We start from the raw sequence: 22,976 nt of genomic DNA, 5'->3' as shown, positions 1-22,976 counted from the left end.
AAAACGACTGTAAAAATGACTATTTAAACAACTTTACAGCTCAAATAATACACACGTTTTAACAGAAGAATTAGTGTAAGTGCTTGCATAACATTATAAGCTTCACATTTCTGCCTTTAAACCCTCCAAAAATTTGGCCCCATTCACTTCCATTGTAAGTGCCTCACTGTAACCCCCTTTTTTTTTTCTTTCTTTCTTTTTTTTTTTTTTTTTTTAAGAAAAGGAGAGACGAGTCGAAATAATTTTTTGTTATCAACATTTTGCCACAAATTCCCGTTGATTGAGCCCAAACGTTTAAAGACTTTTATTTTGAAAAGCTGTGTGATTTCCTCTTCAAAGCGCAGCAGTTTGCATACCGATCAATGTTCAGGTCATCTGACGTTGTTTGACAGATTGTAACATGGAACATCAACGGGATACGAACATTTTAAAATGGCATTAAAAAAAGCTCTAGATTCATTCGATGCTGATATCATCTGCGTCCAAGAGACTAAAGTTACTCGTAACTGCACGCGGGTTTTTGAATGGGTTGATAGGAGCTCCTTCTTTTAATTTAATAACTCTTTCAGTATTGCATAATGCATAACATTTTTCCAGGTGACCTATTGGATGAAAAGACCGCGATTGTTGATGGCTACAATTCACACTTCAGTTTTAGCCGAGGACGAAGTGGATACTCCGGTAAACGGCACCATAAAACAACCAACAAATTATAGGAGTTGGTACGAATGGTTTCGCAGAAGATTCATGTCCAATTAGTCCTATGTTTTGCATTTGAAATGTCTCGTTTTGTAAGTAAATGTCAAGCATCTCATGTTACATTATTGTAAAAGATTTACAACTTTTCATGGTTGTTTAAACCATGTTCATATGGTATCTCCTTAATTTTTTTCATCTGACCAGGTGTTGCGACCTTCTGTAAAGATACTGGTACTCCATTCCTGGATTGACAGGTCTGCTCACCAGTCATGAAGGAGTATTGGTTGCTATGGTGACCAGGTAGAGTTTTCTAGTGACAACGTGGGAAGAGCTGTTAAAGGTCCAAGAATGTTTAATATGGCGTTGATATTTTTCCGACTTTAAAATTTTACTGTTTTTTTTTTTTTTTTTTACTCTTTAAGATAGACTCTGCATGTTCTTTTTTATTTTTTCAATTAAATTTTTTTATTGATTCATAGACATATAACAAAGAGAAAAAACAACATATATACACTGAATCAACATTTAACCCCCACTAATACCCCTACCCCTCCCCAATCCCCAACCCCACCCTGACCCCCCCAAAGAATACCCCTGTGGTCACAAATAAGAATACACACACACACACACACACACAAAAACAGAACAAAAAAAAAATATATAATAATCATACATAATTAAAACTTAACTACTCTCTCCACAGCCCCTCCCTGAGAGTCCTCCAAAAACACTTAAGCACTTACCCCATTTCCTATCAAACAAATTCCGAACCCCCAGCCTTCTGCTTGACCCCTCCTCGAAAGCAGCCACCCTCCCCATCTCCTCACACCACTCCGGAAATAAGGGGGCTCCATCCGACTTCCATCCCCTTAAAATAATTAGCCTGCCAATCATAATACTGGTTAGAACCCAATTTTTTATGTGTTTATCCCCCAAATTTATGGCCGCCCCATCGCCCAAAATACAGAGTCTGGGGCAAAATGAAATTTAAGTGCCCAAAACGTGACACATAAAACCAAAATTCTTGGATCTTGACACACCCCCAAAAAACATGGGTTGTGTCTCCATCTTCTGATTGGCATCACCAGCAGGTGGGTGTCTTTAAGACCAAGCTTATATAATCTAGAGGGGGTCCAATAGAATATATGTAAAATCTTGAATTGCATAAGGCGCACCCTTGCATCTCTAGATACAGACTTGATGTTTTTTAGAATCCTAGCACACACTCCCTCCTCCAATGCCAAGTTTAAATCTTTCTCCCATAATCTCTTGATAGAAGTTAAAGCTCCATCCCCCAGACTCTGAATTAGCAGGGAGTAATACACTGATGCCTCATGACCTTTTCCAAAAGCAGTAATCACCTCTCCCAGAGTATCTGCCGCTTTAAGGGGGGTGTGTGCTACTTCCAAAAACAATACAGCGCAGGTGGCGCAGCTGTAAATACCTATAGAACTGAGATCTGGGAATCCCCAAATGTTGAACCAAATTTTCAAAAGATCTCAACACTCCACTCTCATATAGGTCACCGAGTGTAGTAACCCCCCTCACAATCCACTCTGACCAGCAGAAAGGGGACTTGTTGATAAATAATTTAGGGTTCAGCCATATGCTTGAGGCAACATTTAAATAAATGTCTGAATTAAACACTCTGGATACTTTTGTCCATACTGAGTGCAAATGCAAGATAACGGGGTGTAACTTCTCCAATTAGTTTGATAGGCTTTGCAATGGTGAAATAGGGGCAATAACTGCCTGTTCAATACAAAACCAGGGAGGGGCTCTCTCAGGTGGAAGTGACCAATGAGCCAAATGTCTGAGACAGAATGCATAATAATAAAACAAAATCTTGGGTAGGCCTAGCCCACCTTTGTCAATTGGCCTATGTAACTTATTGAAATGTAATCTGGGACGCTTACCATTCCAAATGAAGGACTTCGCTATGCTATCAAATTGCTTGAAATAAAAGAGGGGGACATCTACAGTAAGAGATCATAGTAGGTAGTTAAATTTTGGAATACAATTCATTTTAATAACATTAACCTTCCCAATCATAGATAAATGTAATGAATCCCACCTGCCACATCATTCAAAAACCTTTTTCTTAAAGGGTCAAAATTAACTAAGTAATCAAACAAATTTGCTGGGAATAAAATACTCAAATACTTAATGCTCTGTTTGGGCCATTGGAAGGCACCCGGCTGGAAAGCTGTTACTGGACAGTACACAGTCAGAGCCAAAGCTTCAGATTTAGACCAATTGAACTTAGAAAAGGAATTAATAATTCTATGGAGGCAAGGCATAGATCTAATGGGGTCGGTGACGAATAATAAAATTTCATCTGCATAAAGCAAAAGCTTATGTGCCACACCTCCTGCCATCACCCCTGGAAAATCATCTTCCCTTCTTATCGTGGCTGCTAATGGTTCCAGGGCAAGACAGAACAATAATGGGGAAAGAGGGCAACCCTGCCGGGTGCCCTTATCCAGAGTAAAATAATCTGAAATTAATCAGTTGTTTGTACTGCCGCTACCAGGTGTCTATAAAGTAACTTAATCCGTCCAATAAAAGTATTCCCGAACCTGTATATTTCCAAAATCTTAAAAAGATAATCCCATTCTACCATATCAAACGCCTTTTCGGCGTCAAGTGAGATGGCAGCGACCGGAGTCTGATCATTCGCCACTGACCACAAGATATTGATGAAATGCCTAATGTTATCAGAAGAGCTGTGGCCCCGAATAAACCCCACCTGATCTATATGTATAAGAGATGTCATAACTTTACTTAATCGGTTAGCCAGAATATTTGACAATATTTTTACGTAGGGAATCAGGGAAATTGGACGGTAACTCTTACACTCGCTTGGGTCGTTGTCCTTTTTAAGAATCGGACTGATCCGGGCTTGTGTCATGGTTGACGGAATCTTTCCATTCTTTAATGATTCCGGATAAACTTCTAACAAAAGTGGAGCCAGTTCTACAGCATAAGATCTAAAAAATTCAGTGGCAAAACCATCTGGCTCCGGAGCCTTGCCTGTAGGCAAGGCCTTAATTACCTCGCCAAGCTCCTCCAAGGTTATCTCAGAATCAAGAGAATTTTTGCTCAGTCGTCAGTTTAGGAAGTTCTAATGGTTCCACAAAGTTTCTAATATTTTCATCAGTAGACGAAGATGTGGAACTATAAAGATCAAGATAGAATTCTTTAAAAGCATTATTTATCAATGGCCGAGGTAAAACAATTTCACCACCAGCAGATGGAATGGTAGAAAAAGACTCTCTCTGACTTTGCATGTTCTTAATGCTTCATATGTTTTTGGATGTCAGAAGTTGTTTATTGATTGATTTTTCTCAGTGGAGCAGACGGACCAGAGAAGCTGACTGTGAGTAATGTATACTGTCCCCATGCTGATCTGGACAAACTGGAGAGAAAACAGTACAAGCTTCAGTTTTACAGGCTCCTACAGGTCAGAGCTGAAGCCATTTTGAGCTCAGGGAGGTAAGAGAGACAGCACTGATTGGAATCATGACTTTTAAGGCTTATTTATACTTCTGTGTTGAACCTATGCCGTATGCTCCGTGTTTGCATTTATAGTTCTGTGTTGGTGTGTCTGCATCATTTTGTGAGTACACAACCAAGTGTTAGTATATTGAGAGAAAATGTCTTCATTTCTGAAATAATTAAACATTTGATGAATAAAAGCAATATAATTTGTGGATTCAAAAGTATTTATTCATTATTGTAGCTTTAAAAATGAGTTCAGGTTTAGATTTAGATCACTGATATATATATACATATATAGAATTGGACCACTGATGCAACGGTAAACTGCCAGCAGGAGGTGAAGCGACCGGAAATGTTTGAGCGGCCATCTTGGTATGCCCAAACTGCCACAGAGCATCAATGACATCGATAGATGTCATAAATTACGTGTTCGTTTGCCATTTAAATCTAGCGTATCAGTTTAATTTTAACCAGCTATGCTTTGCATGTCTCCCTCAGGCGCTGCGCTTGTGAGAGAGAGCGCACGCTCTTATTCAAGTGACCGTGAGAAAAAGGCACTTTTTTTAATGAAAACATAAAACAAGTAACTGAATAAACACTTTGTTCACAATAAATAAGTCTGAAAATGTCTTTTTGTATCTTACCTCAGTTTCGGTTAACTCATGTACATTCAACTGATCTGTTCACCATTTAAGTTTGTTAGAGGTGGATACTGTTTGATTCAGATATAATTCACTCAAGTTTTCAAGAAACAGGAAAAATTCCCAACTTCAAATAAATAAATAATTACATGTGTAGGACGTTTGCGTTGTAGGGATGTACATGCAGATTTCAGATATCAAATCGGTGATTGAATGTTTGGGCATAGCAATAGGGCGGTGCAGTGGCTTCACTGATATGACATCATGAGCAATCCAGTTCAATATATATATATATAAGTGATTTAGTTACATATTTATTGTACATGTTGTCTGCCATGCAGCGAGAAAATAAATTACGTAGCCATATTCTGTATGCTTGCTCTTAAGCTGCTTAAATAATAAATATTTTGGCATATTTTTGACACTCCATGCTGTGGAAAAAAGAAAATCATCAAAATAATTAATGACTACTTGCTTTACCATTTTAACGGAAGTTAATGAAAATTCTCTCAGTCAAGACTTTTAGAAGAACATTTCTGCTCTGTAGGTCCATACAACGCAAGTAAGTGGTGAACAGAACTTTGAAGCTCCAAAAAGACCATAAATGCAGCATAAAAGTAATCCATGCTCCTGTGTTTAATCCATGTCTTCTGAAGCAATTGAATCAGTTTTGGGTGAGAACAAACCAAAATATAACTCCTTTTTCACTGTACATCTTGCCATAGCAGTCTCTAGGCACGATCATGATTTCAAGCTCGATTACACTTTCTAGTGCTTGACGCATGAGCAGAGCACTAGATGGCACTAGGAAGTGTAATTGAGTTTGAAATCATGATCGCCAAGGAGACTGCTGATATCAAGTTTTGTAGTGAAAAAAAGTTTCATTTTGGTCTGTTCTCTCACAAAACCGATTGGATCGCTACAGAAGACATGGATTAAAACACTGGAGTCTTATGGATTACTTTTATACTGCCTTTGTGCTTTTTGGAGCTTCACAGTTTTGGTCACCATTCACTTGCATTATATGAACATACAGAGCTGAGATATTCTTCTAAAAATCTTCATTTGTGTTCTGTAGAAGAAAGAAAGTCATTGAAAAAGTCATATATATATCTGGGATGGCATGAATTTTCATTTTTGGATGAACTATTCCTTTAAAACTTAAAAGCTGGACATTACAGTGCATATAGGCAATATAACCAACTTTAAACAGGTGCATTTTAATCTAAGTTTTAACAGCCAAATAATGCAAGTGTGTTTCTAAAATTATATGATTAAAACCATTCAACAACTGGCTCCATTCAGTTCCATTGTAAGTGTCTCTCGGTAACCTCGATTTTTGCTGCTGCTGCTGCTTTTTTTTTATTTTTTATTTTTTTTTATTTTTTTTAAGAAATAGAGGGGCGAGTCGAAATTATTTTTTGTGGTAATCAACATTAAGCCACAAATCTGGAATATTTCTTTAAGTACACCTTAGACATTCTTCTTCTCAAAATGTTGTTGGCATGTGAGATTCTTCTTTTTGTTTGATTTATGCACCCCTCCATCTGTCTTCAGTCATGTGATTGTCTTGGGGGATGTGAACACTTCTCATCAACCCATAGACCACTGTGAACCAAATGATGTGGTAAGTCCTTTAGCCATGTTTCTCCATCTTCTCATGATTTCAGTTAATGCCATGTACTAACCAGGTGTAACACAACTTAAATCGACACAAGTTGATGTTTAATATAGTTATGTGGTGCTGGATTTTGGAATGATGAGATTTCAATGTGGGCGGGACTACCCAGTGCAATGCCACAGAAATAAAACCAGGTGACCAAAGTTCCCTGTCGTTTGTTGCGGTTATGGCTTTGTTGATTCCTTCCGTCATTTCCACCCTAAGAGGTCCAGTGCATTCACATGCTGGTCCACACTCACAGGTGCCAGGCAGACCAACTACGGCACATGTATCGACTACATCTTTTCCAACTGCTCTCTGGTCGAAACTGCTTTTATTGGAGCGGACATTATGCGTGGAGGGATCCAATCACTGCCCTGTATGGGCACAGCTCATCTGTACCCTCCTGCCTAGTCCCAAGTGCCCACCCCTGTGCACGCGTCACATGCCAGAATTCACTGGCAGACAGCAGAAACTCTTACGGTTTTTTGTCAGATTTTCTGAGAAACAGAACATTTCCAAAGACTCTGAAGAGAGTCTTCCTGGATCACAGGATTGTGAGGAAATCCGAGAAAACCTGAATCCTCTAGTACAGGGAGAAAATGTTGCGAAGAAGAGATCCACAGATAAAGAGGCGGAGACAACTGCGCACAAAGCCAAGAGAAGTACGCAGACAAAAACAGAAAGTAAACCTAAGGGCAGTCTTTTAGCCTTTTTTAAGCCTACACAAACACAACTGAACTTGAGCCTGAAACAAGTAGAAAGCTCTGAGCATGGCAGAGGTACTGAGAGTTCAGGGTGTCAAATCACCAATACTGGACTGACTGATGAAACAGACTGCAATACTATGCACCACAGTGGTATGCATAAGGAAATGCATCTCTCCTTGGGAGCAAAGACTGAAAATCAGGATGAAGTGGAAGAAGAATCTACACCAGTACACATGTCAAAGGACTGTAACAAAGGGCTGTCCTCTGGCTTTTGGAAATTGGTCTTACATGGACCTCCTCAGCCGCTGCCATGCAAGTCACACAATGAGCCCTGTGTCCTACGAACTGTAAAATAGGCAGGGCCTAATTTAGGCTGGCAGTTTTTCGTATGTGCCCAACCTCAAGGACATGCCTCCAATCCTCAGGCCAGGTGTAATATTTTTGCCTGGGTTGAAAAAGTAGATTAAACTCAAAGGAATCTGTATGAATACTGTGCTAAATATTTCATTGTATGTATTTGTATTATATGTAACATTTCTATTGTGCTACTTGAATTAGAATTTTGAAATGATACATTTTACTCTAGAAATAATGTTCTTTTCAGCTTGGGTACTTTTGCCAGAGCATTTCAGAAAATGTACCTTCTGCAATCTAGTAATAATTCTGTAATATCTCAGGTTCTGTCTTACACTTCTCTTTATTATCCAAGGAGAAAATTCCAAGTGTTCCAAAGGACCTTAATAAACACTAAGTGTTAAATTTGACATTCATTAACTGAGCAGGAACGATTATGGTGGCATTAAGTCCTCTAAATAGGTATTTTATTGTTATTTAGGGGTATTATGTTTTAGATGTAAGTGTCATGACTAAAGACTAATATGGCAAATGTAATGTTTAGTGTGAAACCATTTAGGGATGGCAAATACTGTGATAATTTATTTTGAAGGTTTTCACTTTACATATTTTCTTTCCGTTTGAGAGTCTTCGAACTAGTGTCTTTTATTTTGATATAGCTACTTCCGTTGGCCGGATTTCATATCCTTTCAAGAGAGCGGTCTTCAATTTGGTGGATAAAATCTAACGGTGCGGTAAAGAAAGCATTGACAAGAGTTATTTCTTGAGGTGTGATGTCTACAGACAATCGCGATGGAAGGGTAAGCTTTTCAACTCCACGTTTAAACGCGAACTGTCGTGTGTGTCGTTGGTCGAGCGTTCTAAACCCATGCAAAATGGCGCGTGTTTTGGTGAGTTTCATTCGAGCGCACCCCGTTATAGAAAACACGAAGAAAACGATTAAAAAATACCAACGTAAACTCTGAGGTTGTTCTGGAAATATCTACGTGACTGACGGTGAATACATGACAATTGACCGGGGGTTCAGGGTTATCAGTATTTGCTGTGAGACGATGTTGAATTGCTGCATTTTACACACCCTTTGTAACTACTTGACAATTCTGAAGCGGTTGTCTTTTTTTTTTTTTTTTTTTTTTTTTTAATTATTTAACAACAGAAATTCTGGGACTGTTCTGGAAAGATCCTCGTAACTGACGAGTGAATAAATGATAGTTGACCTATGATTAATGTTATCAGTCGGCATATTTGCATTGATAACACGTTCATTGCTACGTTTTTACACACGTTTGGTAACTATTTGAAAATTGTAAAGCAATTGTTTTATTAATTTGTCCTTTGTGCGTCAATTTAAAAAAGTTACTCAGAGGTCCTTAGAGGACAAAAATGTCCGCATAAAAAAAAAAAAAAAAAACTTAAATGAGTTAATTTTTTTTAACCAACATCAGTCCTGATCATAACTACCAAATATTCATTCATTTTCTGGATTTTAACCCTTTAAATGCCAGTTTGTTTACATAATGCCCCTGTTGTTGTTGTTTTTTTTTTTTTTTTTTATGAAAAAAACTAAAAATGAATTATTTTCCATATACGAAATAATGGGATTTGTGGATGGTCTGGGATATGTCAGTGATAAGCAACAACATTGATTTTGATGCACTATTATTTTTTAATAGTGTCAGATTAAAAAAATAAATAAATAAAAATAAAAATCTGCCATAAATATTATATATTAATATTATTTTCCACTTACACCTGATCATAACTACCAAATCTAAATTTATTTTTAGGATTTTAACCGTCTTAATGCCAGTGTGTTTACATAATGCCACTGTTGTTTTTTTTACACACACACACACACACACATTTCTCAATACACACATACAAAACACACACTGACATCCATACCAATGCACCCACACAATTTTAGCTGCATCATTTATTCAATTGGTCTGCAGTGCTCTATAATACAGTAAACAGAAAATAGGAAAAAAGCATCTATTTGCTCCATAGGCTAAACATAAGAAAAAGGGCGCCATCTGGTGGAAAATATTAATAAATACAATTTTGAAGCCAGGGAAACCCATGAAAGCATAATATCATAGAATTCATGATTTTATGCTTTAATGACACTGGGATCACATATTGCAGTTTTAATGGGTTTCAATGGGGACATTTTTGTCCTTGAGGTCCTGAGTGTAACTATTTTGTGTACACAGTGTATTATAGATGTATTATAGGAACTGAGGTTGAAATTCCCCCAAAAATACACACCTTTGGCAAAATGTATGCCGGTGGCATTAACACAGCCAAAATTATTGAAAAAACAAAAATGAAAAAGACAAAATTTTCCCTACAGTCTTATAACAATTTGGGGACTGTTCTTCAGAAAGACCCACGTAAATGACTAGTGAATGCAGGACAGATGTGTAGTGTTATCGGTTTTTGTTGTGAGAACACTTGCTACATTTTTACATACGTTTCGTAACTAGACATTTTTGAAGCAATTGAACTTTTTCTATATATAATTTTATTCATTTAATAATTTTACTATTAGAAAATATTTGAACAGTCACTGGAATGTGTTTAGATAGTTGTTAAAATAGTATTACACATAAAGGTAAAACATCTAGTTTACAAGAAATTGTCATTTATTTACATGTTCTGGAGACTGCTTAGGTTTTCTCTAGTCTAATAGATTTTTTTTATTAACAATTCACATTTTGAACTCTGCCCTTGAGGTATTTTACATGTTCACAGTAAGTAAAAGTCTGTATTGAAGCTCCATCCAGTCTATTTGTGATTATTTGATTTTTTGTAAGAAAAAATATATAATTTTGTTTTCTTCATTTCCTGTTAGTGGAACTGGAGTCTACTACCAAGCAATGCCTGCAGTGGGACCGGATGGGAAAAATGTCATGAAGTTGATCCCTGTCCACAAAGTGAACGGACAGTTTTTCCAGACACCGTTCATTGCAGAAAGGGACAATGTTGATATACAGCTAAAAGTTCTAACAAAACCTGTTCATCCGTCCCCAGCCCCTTCATCTCAGCCACAGACTAGACTCCCATCTGTTCAGCCTATAGCAGATGGACGGTATGTCTTAACGCCGCCAGAGGTCAGCACTTTATTTAACTCCAAAAAAGTTCAAAACAGTGGAACTAATGAGTTATCCAAACTCGCTCCTAAGCAAGTGCTTGTTCCTCTTGCAGTGCACACAGTTTCTCAGTGTGCAGTACAGTTACCCCCTCAAACCAATGGACAGACCATGGCAGTTGTCCAAAAGCTGCCTGTTACCGTAAAGTCACCTGTTCTTCCAAATGGTCATTGCCTTCAGATCCCTCCAAATGCGAAAGTTAGGACTCTTCCAGCCTCTGCACTCCCACCTTCCATCAAAAGCCGGATAATGAAGTCTGTAAATAACATCTCTAACAATGAGAAGAGTCCACCGACAGTTGTGTTGGTGTCCCCTGTGAACTCTGTGAAGATAAATTCTGACCAACAAGTGTTGTTGGCAAACCCAAGTCAAATACAGAAGGCCTTGTCTCAAAATCAGCCTGCAAACTTTGGGACAAACCCAACTGTTTGTTCCCCATCCAATAAAAAACCAAGTGAAAATGTGAACACTCCAATTAAATGGGTAGTTCAGGAGGGGACGGGTGCATTTGCTCCTTGTCTTGTACCTGTATCATCAACACACGTGAACTCTGATTCCATAGGAGTCAAGCATGTAGAGTCAGTCACCACAACAAGTGAATACTTGGCAAGCAAAGCCACGCCTGCTCAAATCAGCCAAGAAAAGATCAACCCAGGCAAGGACAATGCCCTTGTCATGTGCAATGGGAAGGTCTACTTTGTGGCCAAAAAGAATTCGGAGATCGCAAGGGATGTGATGGTCAGTGAAGGTGGGAAAAAGGGGTTTATCAGCACCTCTCCTGCTCTGCCCTCTAGCTCTGCTCTGGCATTAGAATCTTCTAAGGTAACTAAAGAGCAGAACTTAAAAATAAATGTAAACAGTGGTACTCCAAGTGAAATTATTGATCTCTGTGATGATGACGAGGAGAGTTCCACATGCCTGGGAGGTTCCCCTGGCAATTTGCCCACACCAAGTCAAACAGAAGTGGATGAGAGTGATGAAGACTCTAATGTAATATTTGTATCATATATTCCACCAAAGTCAGAGACTCACGCTGGTGAGAAGGAGACAAATTCTGCCTCTTGGAACAAAAGGATAGAAATGGCACACACAGAGATGGAAATGTCTGCAAAATCCACCTCTCAGAATGAAAGGGAAGAAATGGCACACGCAGGGATAGAAATAAGTGAAAAATCTGCCTCTCAGAACGAAAGGGAAGAAACGGCGCACACAAAGATAGAAATTTGCAAAAAATCTGGCTCTCTGAGGGAAAGGGTTGAAACGGCACATGCAGAAATGGAAAAAGATGGAGATCAGGAAAATCCTGCTGCTATGGATGGTGATGATAAGATGGGTGTGGATGAGAAGGCCAAGGAATCTGAAATGGCAGAGAAGAACTTGAGTTTTCTATCTGAAAATGAGGATATGGAGGATAAAGAATTGGAGAGTGTAAGTCCATCGACCACTTTGTTGGCAGAGTCAAAATGCCAAGACGATGCAGCCGTTGGTGAAACTTTCAGCAGTGGACATCTCCATAATGTTTGCACTCAAGTGACTGATTTTACTGAAAAGATAATATGCAAAAAATGTGTATATATAATATTCATCCATCATCATTTTAAACCACCGTGTATTTAATACTTTCTTTCCTCCTCTTTTTCAGTCCTTGGTAAATCCAGCCCCTGATCAAGAGAGTCAACACAAGAGCGACCTTAAGCTAAGACAGGAATTTGGCATCATCTCTGACATACAAATTTGTATGCAAAGAATAAATACAACTGCAAAGCCAGATCTACAACCAGAAAAACTTGTAGTAAACAAGCTCACATTAGACGGCCTTCGCAAATTGATCCAAGAGTCACAGCTACAGTCAAAAATCCAGCAGATGATTCAGGTGAGTTACATACATTATTCTTCTGTTTTATTTGTAACATCTGAAATTTCTGTACATTCTATTCTAGATCTAGGTATACAAATTATTGCATAAAACCTAAGATATAATAATTAGGATAGAGAATTTATGTTAATACTTTTTTTTAATTGAAGTATTTGACAAAAAAAAAATTAAATGATTGAAAACAAATGCCCTCGTAAAGGTAAAAACGCCCTTGAAAATCAAATCCAGCGGGCAGAATGTTAAAGGAATATTCCCGGTTTAATACAAGTTAAGCTCAATTGACAGCATTTGTGGCATAATTTTGATTATCACAGAAAGTTATTAAATAAATTGACCTTTTTTTTTTTTTTTTTTTTAAGAAAAAAAGCACATCAGCAAGGCACTTAAAATGGAAGTGAATGGGCCCGATCCGTAAACGTTAAAATACTCACTGTTTCAAAAGTATAGCAACAAGACGTAAGCAAATGCGTGTTAACATGATTTTAATGTGATAAAATCACTTACTAACTTCTCTGTGTAAAGTTTTATCCTAGTGTACAACTTTGTCATGACAACGTAATGCCGTAAACCCTGCAATCCTGCAAAAAGAGATTTGATGTTATCGACATCGCCGCCAAATTTAAGTGCTTTACCTTATTGATATGATTTGAGAGCGAAAAACAACTTAAATTTAGTTCTGTTCATCAGAGTGATCGTATTGCTTTAGAAGACTTGGAATAGAGTGCATATCGTTTACTTTTGGTGTTTGGTAGTTTTTAGTTTTTTTTTTTTTTTTTTTTTTTTTGGGATGTTTTCGAGCTTAATAGACCAGAGTCATTAATCACTTACATTATGGCAAGTAAAAGAATGTGAAAACTTCTTCACCCAAAATTAACCTTTTGTGTTCCATAAATAATGACAGAATTGTAATTCTTGGGTGAACTAGTCTTTTAAATTGGAATATTAAATACAATTCATTGCTTTTCAAAATTTTGTGACAAACACTTATTGAATTGTGATATTCAATTCGGTCAAGCACATCACAGATAGTGTTTGTTAGTGTGGTACATTTGCTCTAGATGTACAAGACTTGACCTAAAAAAGCACATTAAAGAATACTTGTTTATATGCTGTTGAAAAATCCCAAAACTAAAATTATGTAGGTCCTAAAATGCGTTAAAATATTAACTTGCTTTGATCAAAGTTTTTGCAAGGAAAGCATTTACACTTTTTTGAACAGAATATACTGTGGCAGAAACAGCATTGAAGAGTTGAATAACCCTTTGCTTGACGATTGTACTTGTAGGAGCCCCAAACAAAGATTGAGGAGGATAGAGGCATGAATGAAGTCGAAAGAAAAAAGCTGGAGCAAAATGGAAAGGGTGCACATCAAGATGTTCCCTCACTCAGCACCACAAACATTTCATTTGACTCTAAATGCAAAGGCAAAAAGTCACAAAATGTTTCAGTTTCTTCCATTGAAAACAGTTTGGTTTCACAGACTTTTCAAGATGAAGTTTGTTCATCCAGTCAAAATTCTGGAGAAGTAGCAGAATCTACAGCCAATAAGGTTCAAATGCAATATGAAATTCCAGGAGATATTACTTGTAACACACATTGTGTTACTCTCTCATCAGAACAAGCTGTTACACAGACTACTAGTCAAACCCTCTCGCCTTCCTCTGCAACAAGAAAGACACCACCACGTGCAAAGAGAGGTAAGGTGTGCACGGCCTGTCCCTGTGGGACTGTGTTAGGGACTGCAGAGGCAACTTCATCACTCCAACCACAAGAGAGGCCGAACCCACACACTGTTGTTGAGTCACACAAAGAGGCAAGAAACTGCTTAAATAAAACACCAGTGGAGAGCTGTCAGTCTGACACTCCTCAGCCAACAAGAGAATGTGATCCTGTTAAGAAAGCAGGGAAGAAACGGTTATCAAGCAGTCCACAGAATGACAAATCTCTGTCTAAAAAGTGCATTAAAGAAACCTCACATGCTATCTCTGAGATGTCAGAACAAGACATTAGCCATACACGAATAACATCAAACGAAACCAGCATGCGGTCCAATCCTTGGAAACAGCAGGGTCCTAAAGTAAATGAATTGTCAACTCAAGATCTGTACTCTGTGGAAGTTCTGGATGCTGAGGAGATAAAACGCCGTGAGAGAATCAAACGCTTGAAGGATCTTCTTAAGGAGAAGGAGGCTGCGCTGGAAAGGATGCAACGAAGCATGGATTTTTAGTCATGTCTGATTCTGTTTAAAAGACTACACCACATGACAACAACATGAATATAACTGGGAATACCACCATCAAATGTATAAGAAATTTATTTATTTTGCACAGCATCTTTGTTTGCTCTTACCTTTTTTCCCTTTTAATATGTATTGCAAATTTCTGTCATATTTTATTGAAACTTTGTTGTGATACCCAAGCACCTTGTGTTATGCGTCTTATTTATAGTTTGCAGTATATTTAAGCAACACTAGATGCTGTCTGTTTTTGTCATCTTTGTGATTTGATTTTAGGTGCCTTTATAAATATTTTGGTATGTTTTTTTTTCTGTATAAAACTACAGCCTAATTTTTTTTTTTTTTATATAACAAACTTCAAATACATAGTGTAAATACAATACAAATAAAATATGAAATTGTTGTAGTGTCAGGAGTTTGTCTCTGCTGTACTTTTATGCTGATTGTTTACATACAAAATAGCTGCCCAGCCTGCTCAGGAGTGTTCCAACGATGGCTGCCGAGTGAACTGACTTGCCTTGAAAGGGATTTTGGTCAATGTCACAGCAATCAGAGAGGATTACAAACTCTGCACCCTCCTCTCTCATTATATGTATTTCATAATGGAGTGACCAGTGAAGGGATAAGAGATTGATACGAGGCTGAACATTTTAGGTTACATTTGTTATTTCCTCTCCTTCTGTGATTTCCTCCCTGTGAAAAGAACAAATATAATAGATGTATAGAATATTGTGTCACCTTATCAAGTAGAAAAATAAGACAAAAGAAAGATGTCACTCTTACAGTTTGTCCCATGATGTTATTAATGTAGAGTTTGTTTCTTGAATAGGAGACTGTTGAATATAGCACCAACCAATTTCAGACAATGTGTCAGCATGTGATTCAAGGCAGCATCATACTGTTTATGAAACTGACATAAGATCTTAAATTGGCCTCAAGATATTATATAAAAATGCTGAACAACTTACATGCAAAACATTTTGCAGTTCAGGACCTGGAAAACATTAAAAGGGAAATTATCTAAGTTGAAAATATTTATAATATGACAAAAAAAAAAAAAGCAATTAACAAAATTGCAATCACTGATGCATATTCTATTATTTTATAGCCTTTTCAAACCACGTTTATAAAATTAACCAATACTGTAAACAGTATTAGCAGATTCATATTTGAAAACCTTAATTTTTGCAGATGATAAATGAGGATACAACTGTTTTTACTACCACTGACAAATAATATTTATTACGGCCATACAGATTTTTTAGCAAAATCTCAAAAACCAAACAGTCCTGATTGTACTCTGCAACAAATTCAATTAAGATAAATCCTGCAAATACCTGTATCAAGCTGTGGAACTTCTGACCTTGTGCAGTGGAATATGGTCAGAACAGTAAGAAAAGCTGCAAGACCTAGAGCTACTATGAGGCCATATCTTGCCCTTGTTTTCTGTGCACATGTGACATCTTTAATAGAACTGCCGTCTGCTGTCTCAATTTCATTTCTGGTGGCACAGCTTAGATAAAATAATGAGAGTAAGTAAGATATATACACACACACGCACATACATGCAAACAAGGCAGAGCACACAAAATAATGTGTAAAAACTTACTCTGTCCATTTCTTGCAGTTCAAACCTAATGAAGAATAAAACCCATTATCACAGTCCACACATACTGTATCTGATCTCTTTGTACCTGGAAGCAGAAACAGTGACTTAAAATTTTCAGAGATCGACCTTACCTTGTGGGGGAAATTATTGACTTTTACATGGGGAAAAAGTTTAAATTGTTTTTAAGCATTCAGAAATAGTACCTAATTTTGTTTCTTGACCTGGTCTACATACACTATGATTTCGAGTATAGATGCATTCTGAATTGTGGTATTCAATGCAGTAATATCCATCAAGCACATCACAGATGGTGTTTCTTATTGTGGTACATTTGCTCTGGATGTACAGGCCTTGACCTAAAAAAAAGGACATTAAATACCACTTGTTTACATATTGGTGAAAAATCCCCAAACTAAAACTATGCATTTTATTCCAAAATGCATGTGAAAATATGAACTTACTTTGATCACAGTTTTTGCAAGATAAGCATTCATAGTGGCCATTTGGTTGATTCATATATGTTCCTTGACTACAGAGATTGCAAGTGGTACTGGAATCTCCAGTGCAGTCTTGGGAAACCACTGACCCTACAAACAACACACAGTGACAATAATTACACTAAACATTCAGTAATAAGTGGGCTTTGGGGAATGCAGGGTAAGGTATAAGAATAAATGAATACAGAAACCCACTATTTCATAAAGGTACACAGTAAGTGTTTTCCTCATTTAAAAAGTTTTGCTTCAAAAGAATAGTTATTTTGAAAAATATGTATAAAATCATGACCACCTGTGAGATGAAGAGTTCAGTCATATCAGTAACTTTATAAAAGCTCTTTTATTCTACATGTGGCAGGGGTGCCTCATGGGGGCAGCCATTTTATGATCAAATGACCAGCCAAATACTACTTGCTTAATCTCAGTAACTACCCTGTTATTGGACACTTTCATACATGGATTAAATCAATCCTGGCTTACTGTACATAGTGAATTTCTACAATGGCATTGGTAACTGAAAACTACTGTTTGAATTATGCGGCATCCAGGCCACTAGGTGTCAGTGTAAGCCAATGTTAGCCACTTTGACATTCTTCAAAAAATTACTGAGTGCACCTTTAATAAATGTGAGGACGATTTTAATAAATGATCCTCTTTTTGAACCATATGCGTATTTTCTATGTATTATGTGGTATTAACAATGGGCTGAAATAGGGCAGATTCAGAGATATATGCACACTGATTTCATAAGCTGTCCCTATTGTACACGGGGCTGTTGTGAGGGCAGAGGACAGGGTATCTGCATGTATCAGCACATCCAATTTAATTCTTTTTAATACCATTTTCAAGACCATTTCAAAAATATTTAAGACCTGCACATCACTTCAATCACTATCGGGGTTAATGCATATACTTACCCATCACTAGATGCAACATGAAGTCACATATTAAAATGACTGCTAATGCGAGAGTAAAGGGCTGGTTTGATAGTGTATACCTACTGTGTGTATTTTTATGCAGACATCTACAGTAGTTATTAAAGCTCATTACTTATGTTCGTACTATACCGATGGTACCTCGACTGGACGCCACTCCAAAAATCTTACATAAACATCCATTTTTCTGTTTTTCAGTGCATTAATTGAGGTTCTCATCAAACATGAGCACAAATGGCCCTGCGTTATTAACACTACTAACAAGCTTCTTCTTGAACTAGGCTATATTGAATTATATAAGTCGTCATGCCACATGTGAAACTTTTTGCTTTATCTGAGCTATATTTTTGCTATATCGGGGAAACATTGTTTGAAAAAGCTGGCAAATATCTTTGTTCAACCTGTACTGGAACTTTCATTTTGTGAAATTTATTCACTTTTTTTTTTGGAACCCATTTGAATATTTGATATCAGATATACATTCTCCAGCTATCACAAACATAGTTGGCTTTTGTTCCAAATTGCATAAAGACTGCATTTAATATGTACAGTTTTACTATTAGCTATGTAGCAGATATTAAAATTAATCTTCAATTATTGGTATGTATGTGTATGTGAGTGTGTGTGTATATAAATATATATATATATATATATATATATATATATATATATATATATATATATATATATATACACACACACACACACACACACACATATAGCATATTAATGTAAAGTTAATTCCACCATATTGTGGGATATCCTAAAATAATCTGTATTGTTAAATATTTAATTTTTACACTGTAATTAAATTAATGTTCGTATTAATTTCAAAATTAATTAATTAAAAGTGAGACTTTTATTTTGAAAAATATCACCAGCATCTCCTCTCATTGAGCAGTTCAGGTTGTAGTCCACAAACCCAGAAGTGAATTTGCCATGGGTTCCCTCTGGATTTTTCTATGGGTTTTTATAATGTTTTTTTTTACTTGTGCATAAAATAATGAATGTGGTAAACATTACTTGACGATTCGTGGATATTTTGTTCTACAACATAAATTACACACAGTCATACCTCTAACGTGAATTTTGAAACCGTAATGAATTGCAAAAATTTTTAAAACACACGGCGGATTCAAAATTCACATTTGAGGTATGATTGTAAAATCCCATTATAAAAAGCCATAGGAAAATCCTGAGGAAACCAATGGCGAATTAGACTTCCGGGTACGCCTACAAATTGACGTCACGGCTGGACAGCTCTATTATCTTCACTCACACCAACGCAAAGTGAAAGCACAGGACAGCGCCGGATACAGCTACATATGCACAAACTGTGACATGTTCCATCATTTGAGTTAGATGTAGTTTTTAGGAGAAACACGATTTTAGTTTAAGCTTTCAAATGAAGTCACTTATTTCACTGCAACACCCCACCGATCTGGGCTTTATGGCAGAGTGGCCAGACGGAAGCCTCTCCACAATGCAAAACCCATAAAAAGAGCACCTAAAGGACTCTCAGACTGTGAGAAACAAGATTCTCTGGTCTGATGAAACAAAGATTGAACTGTTTGGCCTCAATTCCAAGCATCATGTCTGGAGGAAACAAGGCACAGCTCATCACCTGCGCAATACCATACCAACGGTGAAGCATGGTGATGGTAGCATCATGCTGTGGGGGTGTTTTTCAGCGGCAGGGGCTGGGGGACTGGTCAGGGTTGAAGGAAAGCTGAACGCAGCAAAGTACAGAGATATCCTTAATGAAAACCTGGTCCAGGTCGCTCAGTAACTCAGACTGGGCCAAAGGTTCACCTTCCAACAGGACAATGACCCTAAGCACACAGCCAAGACAACGCTTGAATGTCCTTGAGTGGCCCAGCCAGAGCCCGGACTTGAACCCAATTGTGGAAGGTGTTCATTCGTAAGGTTTTTATTCAAACTTACAACCCAAGAAGGGAAAAAAAAAAAAAAACATTATACCTCGGGACATATAATTTAAGACTTTTTAATACTTTTTAAAGGCCTTCATTTTCACCAAATTGACTTATTACCTTTTAATACTTTTTATGGATGTCACAAGAGTCCATAAGCATTTGCCATTTTTCAAGAAACCAGACATACATGTAAGGTAATAAATATGCTTGCTTGTAGGCTATTATTCCGTTTATGACAGCATCCAGCAGTTGTCTTAGGATTCTGATTAAAGAGTTTAGTATGTGCATCACTACAAAACCTGTAAGTAATTTGTTTATCTTTTAACATTAGATGACACCAAAATAAATGCAGATTAAAGCTGACGTATTTTACTTTTCAGTGCTAAAACACTTTCTCTAATCCCAGTTTAATACGCAGAGAAAACTATAACAGGGCTGCCAACTTTTGAGTTCAGCTCGGCGTGAGAGTTGTTGGGGGGAAGAGCAGTGTCAATTGCGTGTCTCTCACCCTCAATGCGTGAGAGTTGGCAGCTCTGCGTGACGTTCATAGATTAATTTTTAACACTTTGTCTCTGTGGCACTATAACATTCCTATGTTTGTTTTAAAAGACCCGCCCCAACAACATTACTCAGCTTCAGAAAGCTGTTTTGAAACTATTGTTTATTTTTGAAAATCCGTTTAGTGGCGCAGCAGAAATGATATACTTCGCTTTAAAGTTTTCATTTGCAAATGCCTTCGAATGACTTCTGGAATTTGATTTAAAGATAAATAAGCTTACCTATATTACACATTGGACAACATTCTCCTCCATGTGATTCATATTCACTCGGGCCACAAGTATGCCCAAATGGAAGAAGAGTATGAATCCCTGTAAAAAGAGAGAATACGCCCTTCTGTAAAGCAGGAACCAACAACAAACTCTTTGAATTCATTTTTATTAGTATACAGTTTACTTAATGCCAGTTACAGCAGCACATTTTATAAACATGCCTTGGTAATTTTTTCTTATACCACTTTATAATATTTGGCGGTAGTATAATCGTCTTTATTTACATATTTTACACACTTTCGATTTGACGTTTTCAGCGTAACACTAAGTAGATCGTACGATCAACTTAAGCTTGCGATTCCTTTGGGAAACGCAGCCCTGTTCTATAGGTTCACACGATATTTTTCGCAATTTTGTTGCCTAAACGTTTTTTTTTTTTATTTTTTTTTTATAAATCACAGAAGCATATTTTTCCTTGTCTTACCAAATATGTGAATAAGAAGTCTCAAACACGTCGTCATTGTGTTCTGCCTGAAAAACATCCACCATCTTTTCCCTTCTTTTTTCTTATACTGCATTTCTTAAATTTGATTAAAACAGCAAACTCCATATTTTCACCCTCTAATCAGAAAATAGCGAAGAACCCCAACTTAGAATAAAAACCTACCAATTTTAATTTTAATTTTACTGAAATCAAACAAATTTACAAACAAATAGGCATCAAAGAAACAGATATTAACAATAGGCAGACATTGAAGATAAACATACGGTATAAGTGACAGTTGGAGTAAAAAAAAAAAAAAAAAAAAAAAAATATATATATATATATATATATATATATATATATATATATATATATATATATATATATATATATATATAAAACAAAATAAAATAAAATACAAATAAAAAACAACCGTAAAGTAATAGTATGGATAAATGGACGAGTTTACACAAAGGCAAAAAAAGATCTACAGAGCACTCAAATCATTCGGTATATTCGCTAATGTAGTGACTTTTTCATTTAAGAGAAAGTGGAGGGATGAACCAAGAATTTAAGTTCATTTACAAAATGAACAAAGGAAGGATTCTTTATTCACACTTGTGAATAAAGAATTTAGCAATTATAAAAATGTTGTTGGCCAAACAGTGTTGTGTATATTCTTTCTTGAGTACACCAAATCTAATTTGCTTATAACTAATGGTGTTTACATGAATATTGATGTAAGACATTTTGTTGTACAACTGAGCCCAAAACAGCCTTGAATATGTATAACAAAGAACATGTGCTCAGTGGATTCAATGTCATTCTCACAGAATTGACAAGACTTTTCCCCAATACCAAATTTTGACCTAAGGAATTCCTTAGATGGATAAATGTCGTTCATTATTTTAAAGTATAGTATTGGAAAAGTAAGGTAATTCCTTATCTCTTGCAACTCCTCTGACTCAAAGTCTTTGAAGATGTAGTGACGTCTAAGCCAACTTGGATGAAGTCTATCAATGAAAACACTTCTAATATGCATGTCTCTAATAGAGTTGCCCAAACATAGAGCCGGGAGAGAGAATGTCACAGAAGAGTATGTAAGAGTACCTTTAAGCAATATCAACATGCTTTGAGGTATGGCATTTGTAATGGTGTAAAACTCCTTAGGATGACATACAAATCCATGCTTGAAGTCACTGTAGTTGAAAATATTACCATGGCTGTCCATCATATCCAGTAAAGAAAGAATATAATACTTAAACCAGTTTTCATAAAATAAAGATTTGTTATGGTGTACAGTAAAACGATTATTCCAAATACAAGTCTTGTGGGGACTAAAGTTGTGAGAAAAAGCTAATTTCCAACACAGAAGCACTTGCTGTTGAAAGGCGGATAATCTTAGAGGCAGCGTGGACATCTCAAAATCACATTTTAGCAAAAACTCCAAACACTGAAGAAGAGACAGCGAACCATAAGCCATTTTTATTATGAAGAATAGATCTTAGCCATTGAGTCTTTAAGACTCCGTTCATTATTTCGAAATCAGTAACTTTTAAGCCCCCATCTTCATAGCTGCTTACCAAATCATTTTTATTAATATAGTGAGGCTTGTTTTTTCCAAATAAAGTTAAAAATAGCACCAATACCTTCCTTTACTAAATGAGGTGGAATAGCTAGTGAGGATGCTGGGTAAATGAATCTAGAAAGCAATTCCACTTTGGTTAAAAGTATTCTTCCAAAGACTGAGATATCTCTTTGGAGCCAACTACTGAGTATAGTTTTTGCTTTTAGGAATATGTTCACAAAATTCTCTTGAATGCTATGATTATTGTCTTTAGTAATAGTTATACCTAAATATTTTACAGAGGTTTAAACAGGGATATTACATAAAGAGTTGGAGTCGCAACCATGA

At 36.6% G+C, this 22,976-nt stretch overlaps 3 protein-coding genes across 5 annotated transcripts; 2 read left to right on the top strand and 1 right to left on the bottom strand.

The window, feature by feature from the left end:
• Positions 1-347: 347 nt before the first annotated feature.
• LOC127414862 (DNA-(apurinic or apyrimidinic site) endonuclease 2-like) lies at positions 348-7,590 on the top strand. Of its 2 annotated transcripts, none has more exons than XM_051653214.1 (5): positions 348-791; positions 904-999; positions 4,051-4,194; positions 6,399-6,468; positions 6,764-7,590. In XM_051653214.1, the coding sequence occupies exons 2-5, from the start codon at positions 989-991 to the stop codon at positions 7,565-7,567; spliced, it is 1,029 nt and encodes a 342-aa protein (XP_051509174.1). In that variant the 5' UTR covers positions 348-791; positions 904-988; the 3' UTR covers positions 7,568-7,590. The 2 variants fall into 2 exon arrangements, with proteins under 2 accessions (XP_051509174.1, XP_051509175.1); XM_051653215.1 differs by having other exon boundaries at positions 6,727-7,043.
• A 646-nt stretch (positions 7,591-8,236) lies between these two features.
• LOC127414850 (ligand-dependent nuclear receptor-interacting factor 1-like) lies at positions 8,237-15,244 on the top strand. Of its 2 annotated transcripts, none has more exons than XM_051653193.1 (4): positions 8,237-8,365; positions 10,423-12,148; positions 12,363-12,593; positions 13,882-15,244. In XM_051653193.1, the coding sequence occupies exons 1-4, from the start codon at positions 8,358-8,360 to the stop codon at positions 14,821-14,823; spliced, it is 2,907 nt and encodes a 968-aa protein (XP_051509153.1). In that variant the 5' UTR covers positions 8,237-8,357; the 3' UTR covers positions 14,824-15,244. The 2 variants fall into 2 exon arrangements, with proteins under 2 accessions (XP_051509153.1, XP_051509151.1); XM_051653191.1 differs by having other exon boundaries at positions 10,423-12,250.
• On the bottom strand, positions 14,895-21,311 carry LOC127414866 (tumor necrosis factor receptor superfamily member 14-like). Its single transcript, XM_051653223.1, has 9 exons — positions 21,062-21,311; positions 20,587-20,676; positions 16,903-17,028; positions 16,645-16,797; positions 16,442-16,526; positions 16,170-16,345; positions 15,801-15,826; positions 15,616-15,665; positions 14,895-15,525 (listed from the first exon to the last, which is right to left on the bottom strand). Exons 1-9 carry the CDS (start codon positions 21,153-21,155, stop codon positions 15,483-15,485), a joined length of 843 nt encoding a protein of 280 aa, XP_051509183.1. The 5' UTR covers positions 21,156-21,311; the 3' UTR covers positions 14,895-15,482.
• Between the last annotated feature and the right edge of the window lie 1,665 nt (positions 21,312-22,976).

Source organism: Myxocyprinus asiaticus, chromosome 24 (genome assembly GCF_019703515.2).
Source record: "Myxocyprinus asiaticus isolate MX2 ecotype Aquarium Trade chromosome 24, UBuf_Myxa_2, whole genome shotgun sequence".
Taxonomy (NCBI): Eukaryota; Metazoa; Chordata; class Actinopteri; order Cypriniformes; family Catostomidae; genus Myxocyprinus; species Myxocyprinus asiaticus.
This window is presented reverse-complemented; position numbering and strand designations above follow the sequence as displayed.

What these genes read in the sequence shown, in the direction of transcription:
- LOC127414862 (XM_051653214.1), top strand. An exon ending in GCCATTTTGAGCTCAGGGAG is followed by an intron (nt 4,195 to 6,398) that starts GTAAGAGAGACA and finishes ATCTGTCTTCAG; the next exon opens with TCATGTGATTGTCTTGGGGG. An exon ending in ACTGTGAACCAAATGATGTG is followed by an intron (nt 6,469 to 6,763) that starts GTAAGTCCTTTA and finishes CCACACTCACAG; the next exon opens with GTGCCAGGCAGACCAACTAC.
- LOC127414850 (XM_051653191.1), top strand. An exon ending in TCCATAATGTTTGCACTCAA is followed by an intron (nt 12,251 to 12,362) that starts GTGACTGATTTT and finishes CCTCTTTTTCAG; the next exon opens with TCCTTGGTAAATCCAGCCCC. An exon ending in AAATCCAGCAGATGATTCAG is followed by an intron (nt 12,594 to 13,881) that starts GTGAGTTACATA and finishes TTGTACTTGTAG; the next exon opens with GAGCCCCAAACAAAGATTGA.
- LOC127414866 (XM_051653223.1), bottom strand. Translation starts at nt 21,155, where the DNA reads ATGCAGTATAAGAAAAAAGAAGGGAAAAGATGGTGGATGTTTTTCAGG. An exon ending in ACTTCTTATTCACATATTTG is followed by an intron (nt 20,677 to 21,061) that starts GTAAGACAAGGA and finishes CTCTTTTTACAG; the next exon opens with GGATTCATACTCTTCTTCCA. An exon ending in TTGCAAAAACTGTGATCAAA is followed by an intron (nt 16,798 to 16,902) that starts GTAAGTTCATAT and finishes CCTTTTTTTTAG; the next exon opens with GTCAAGGCCTGTACATCCAG.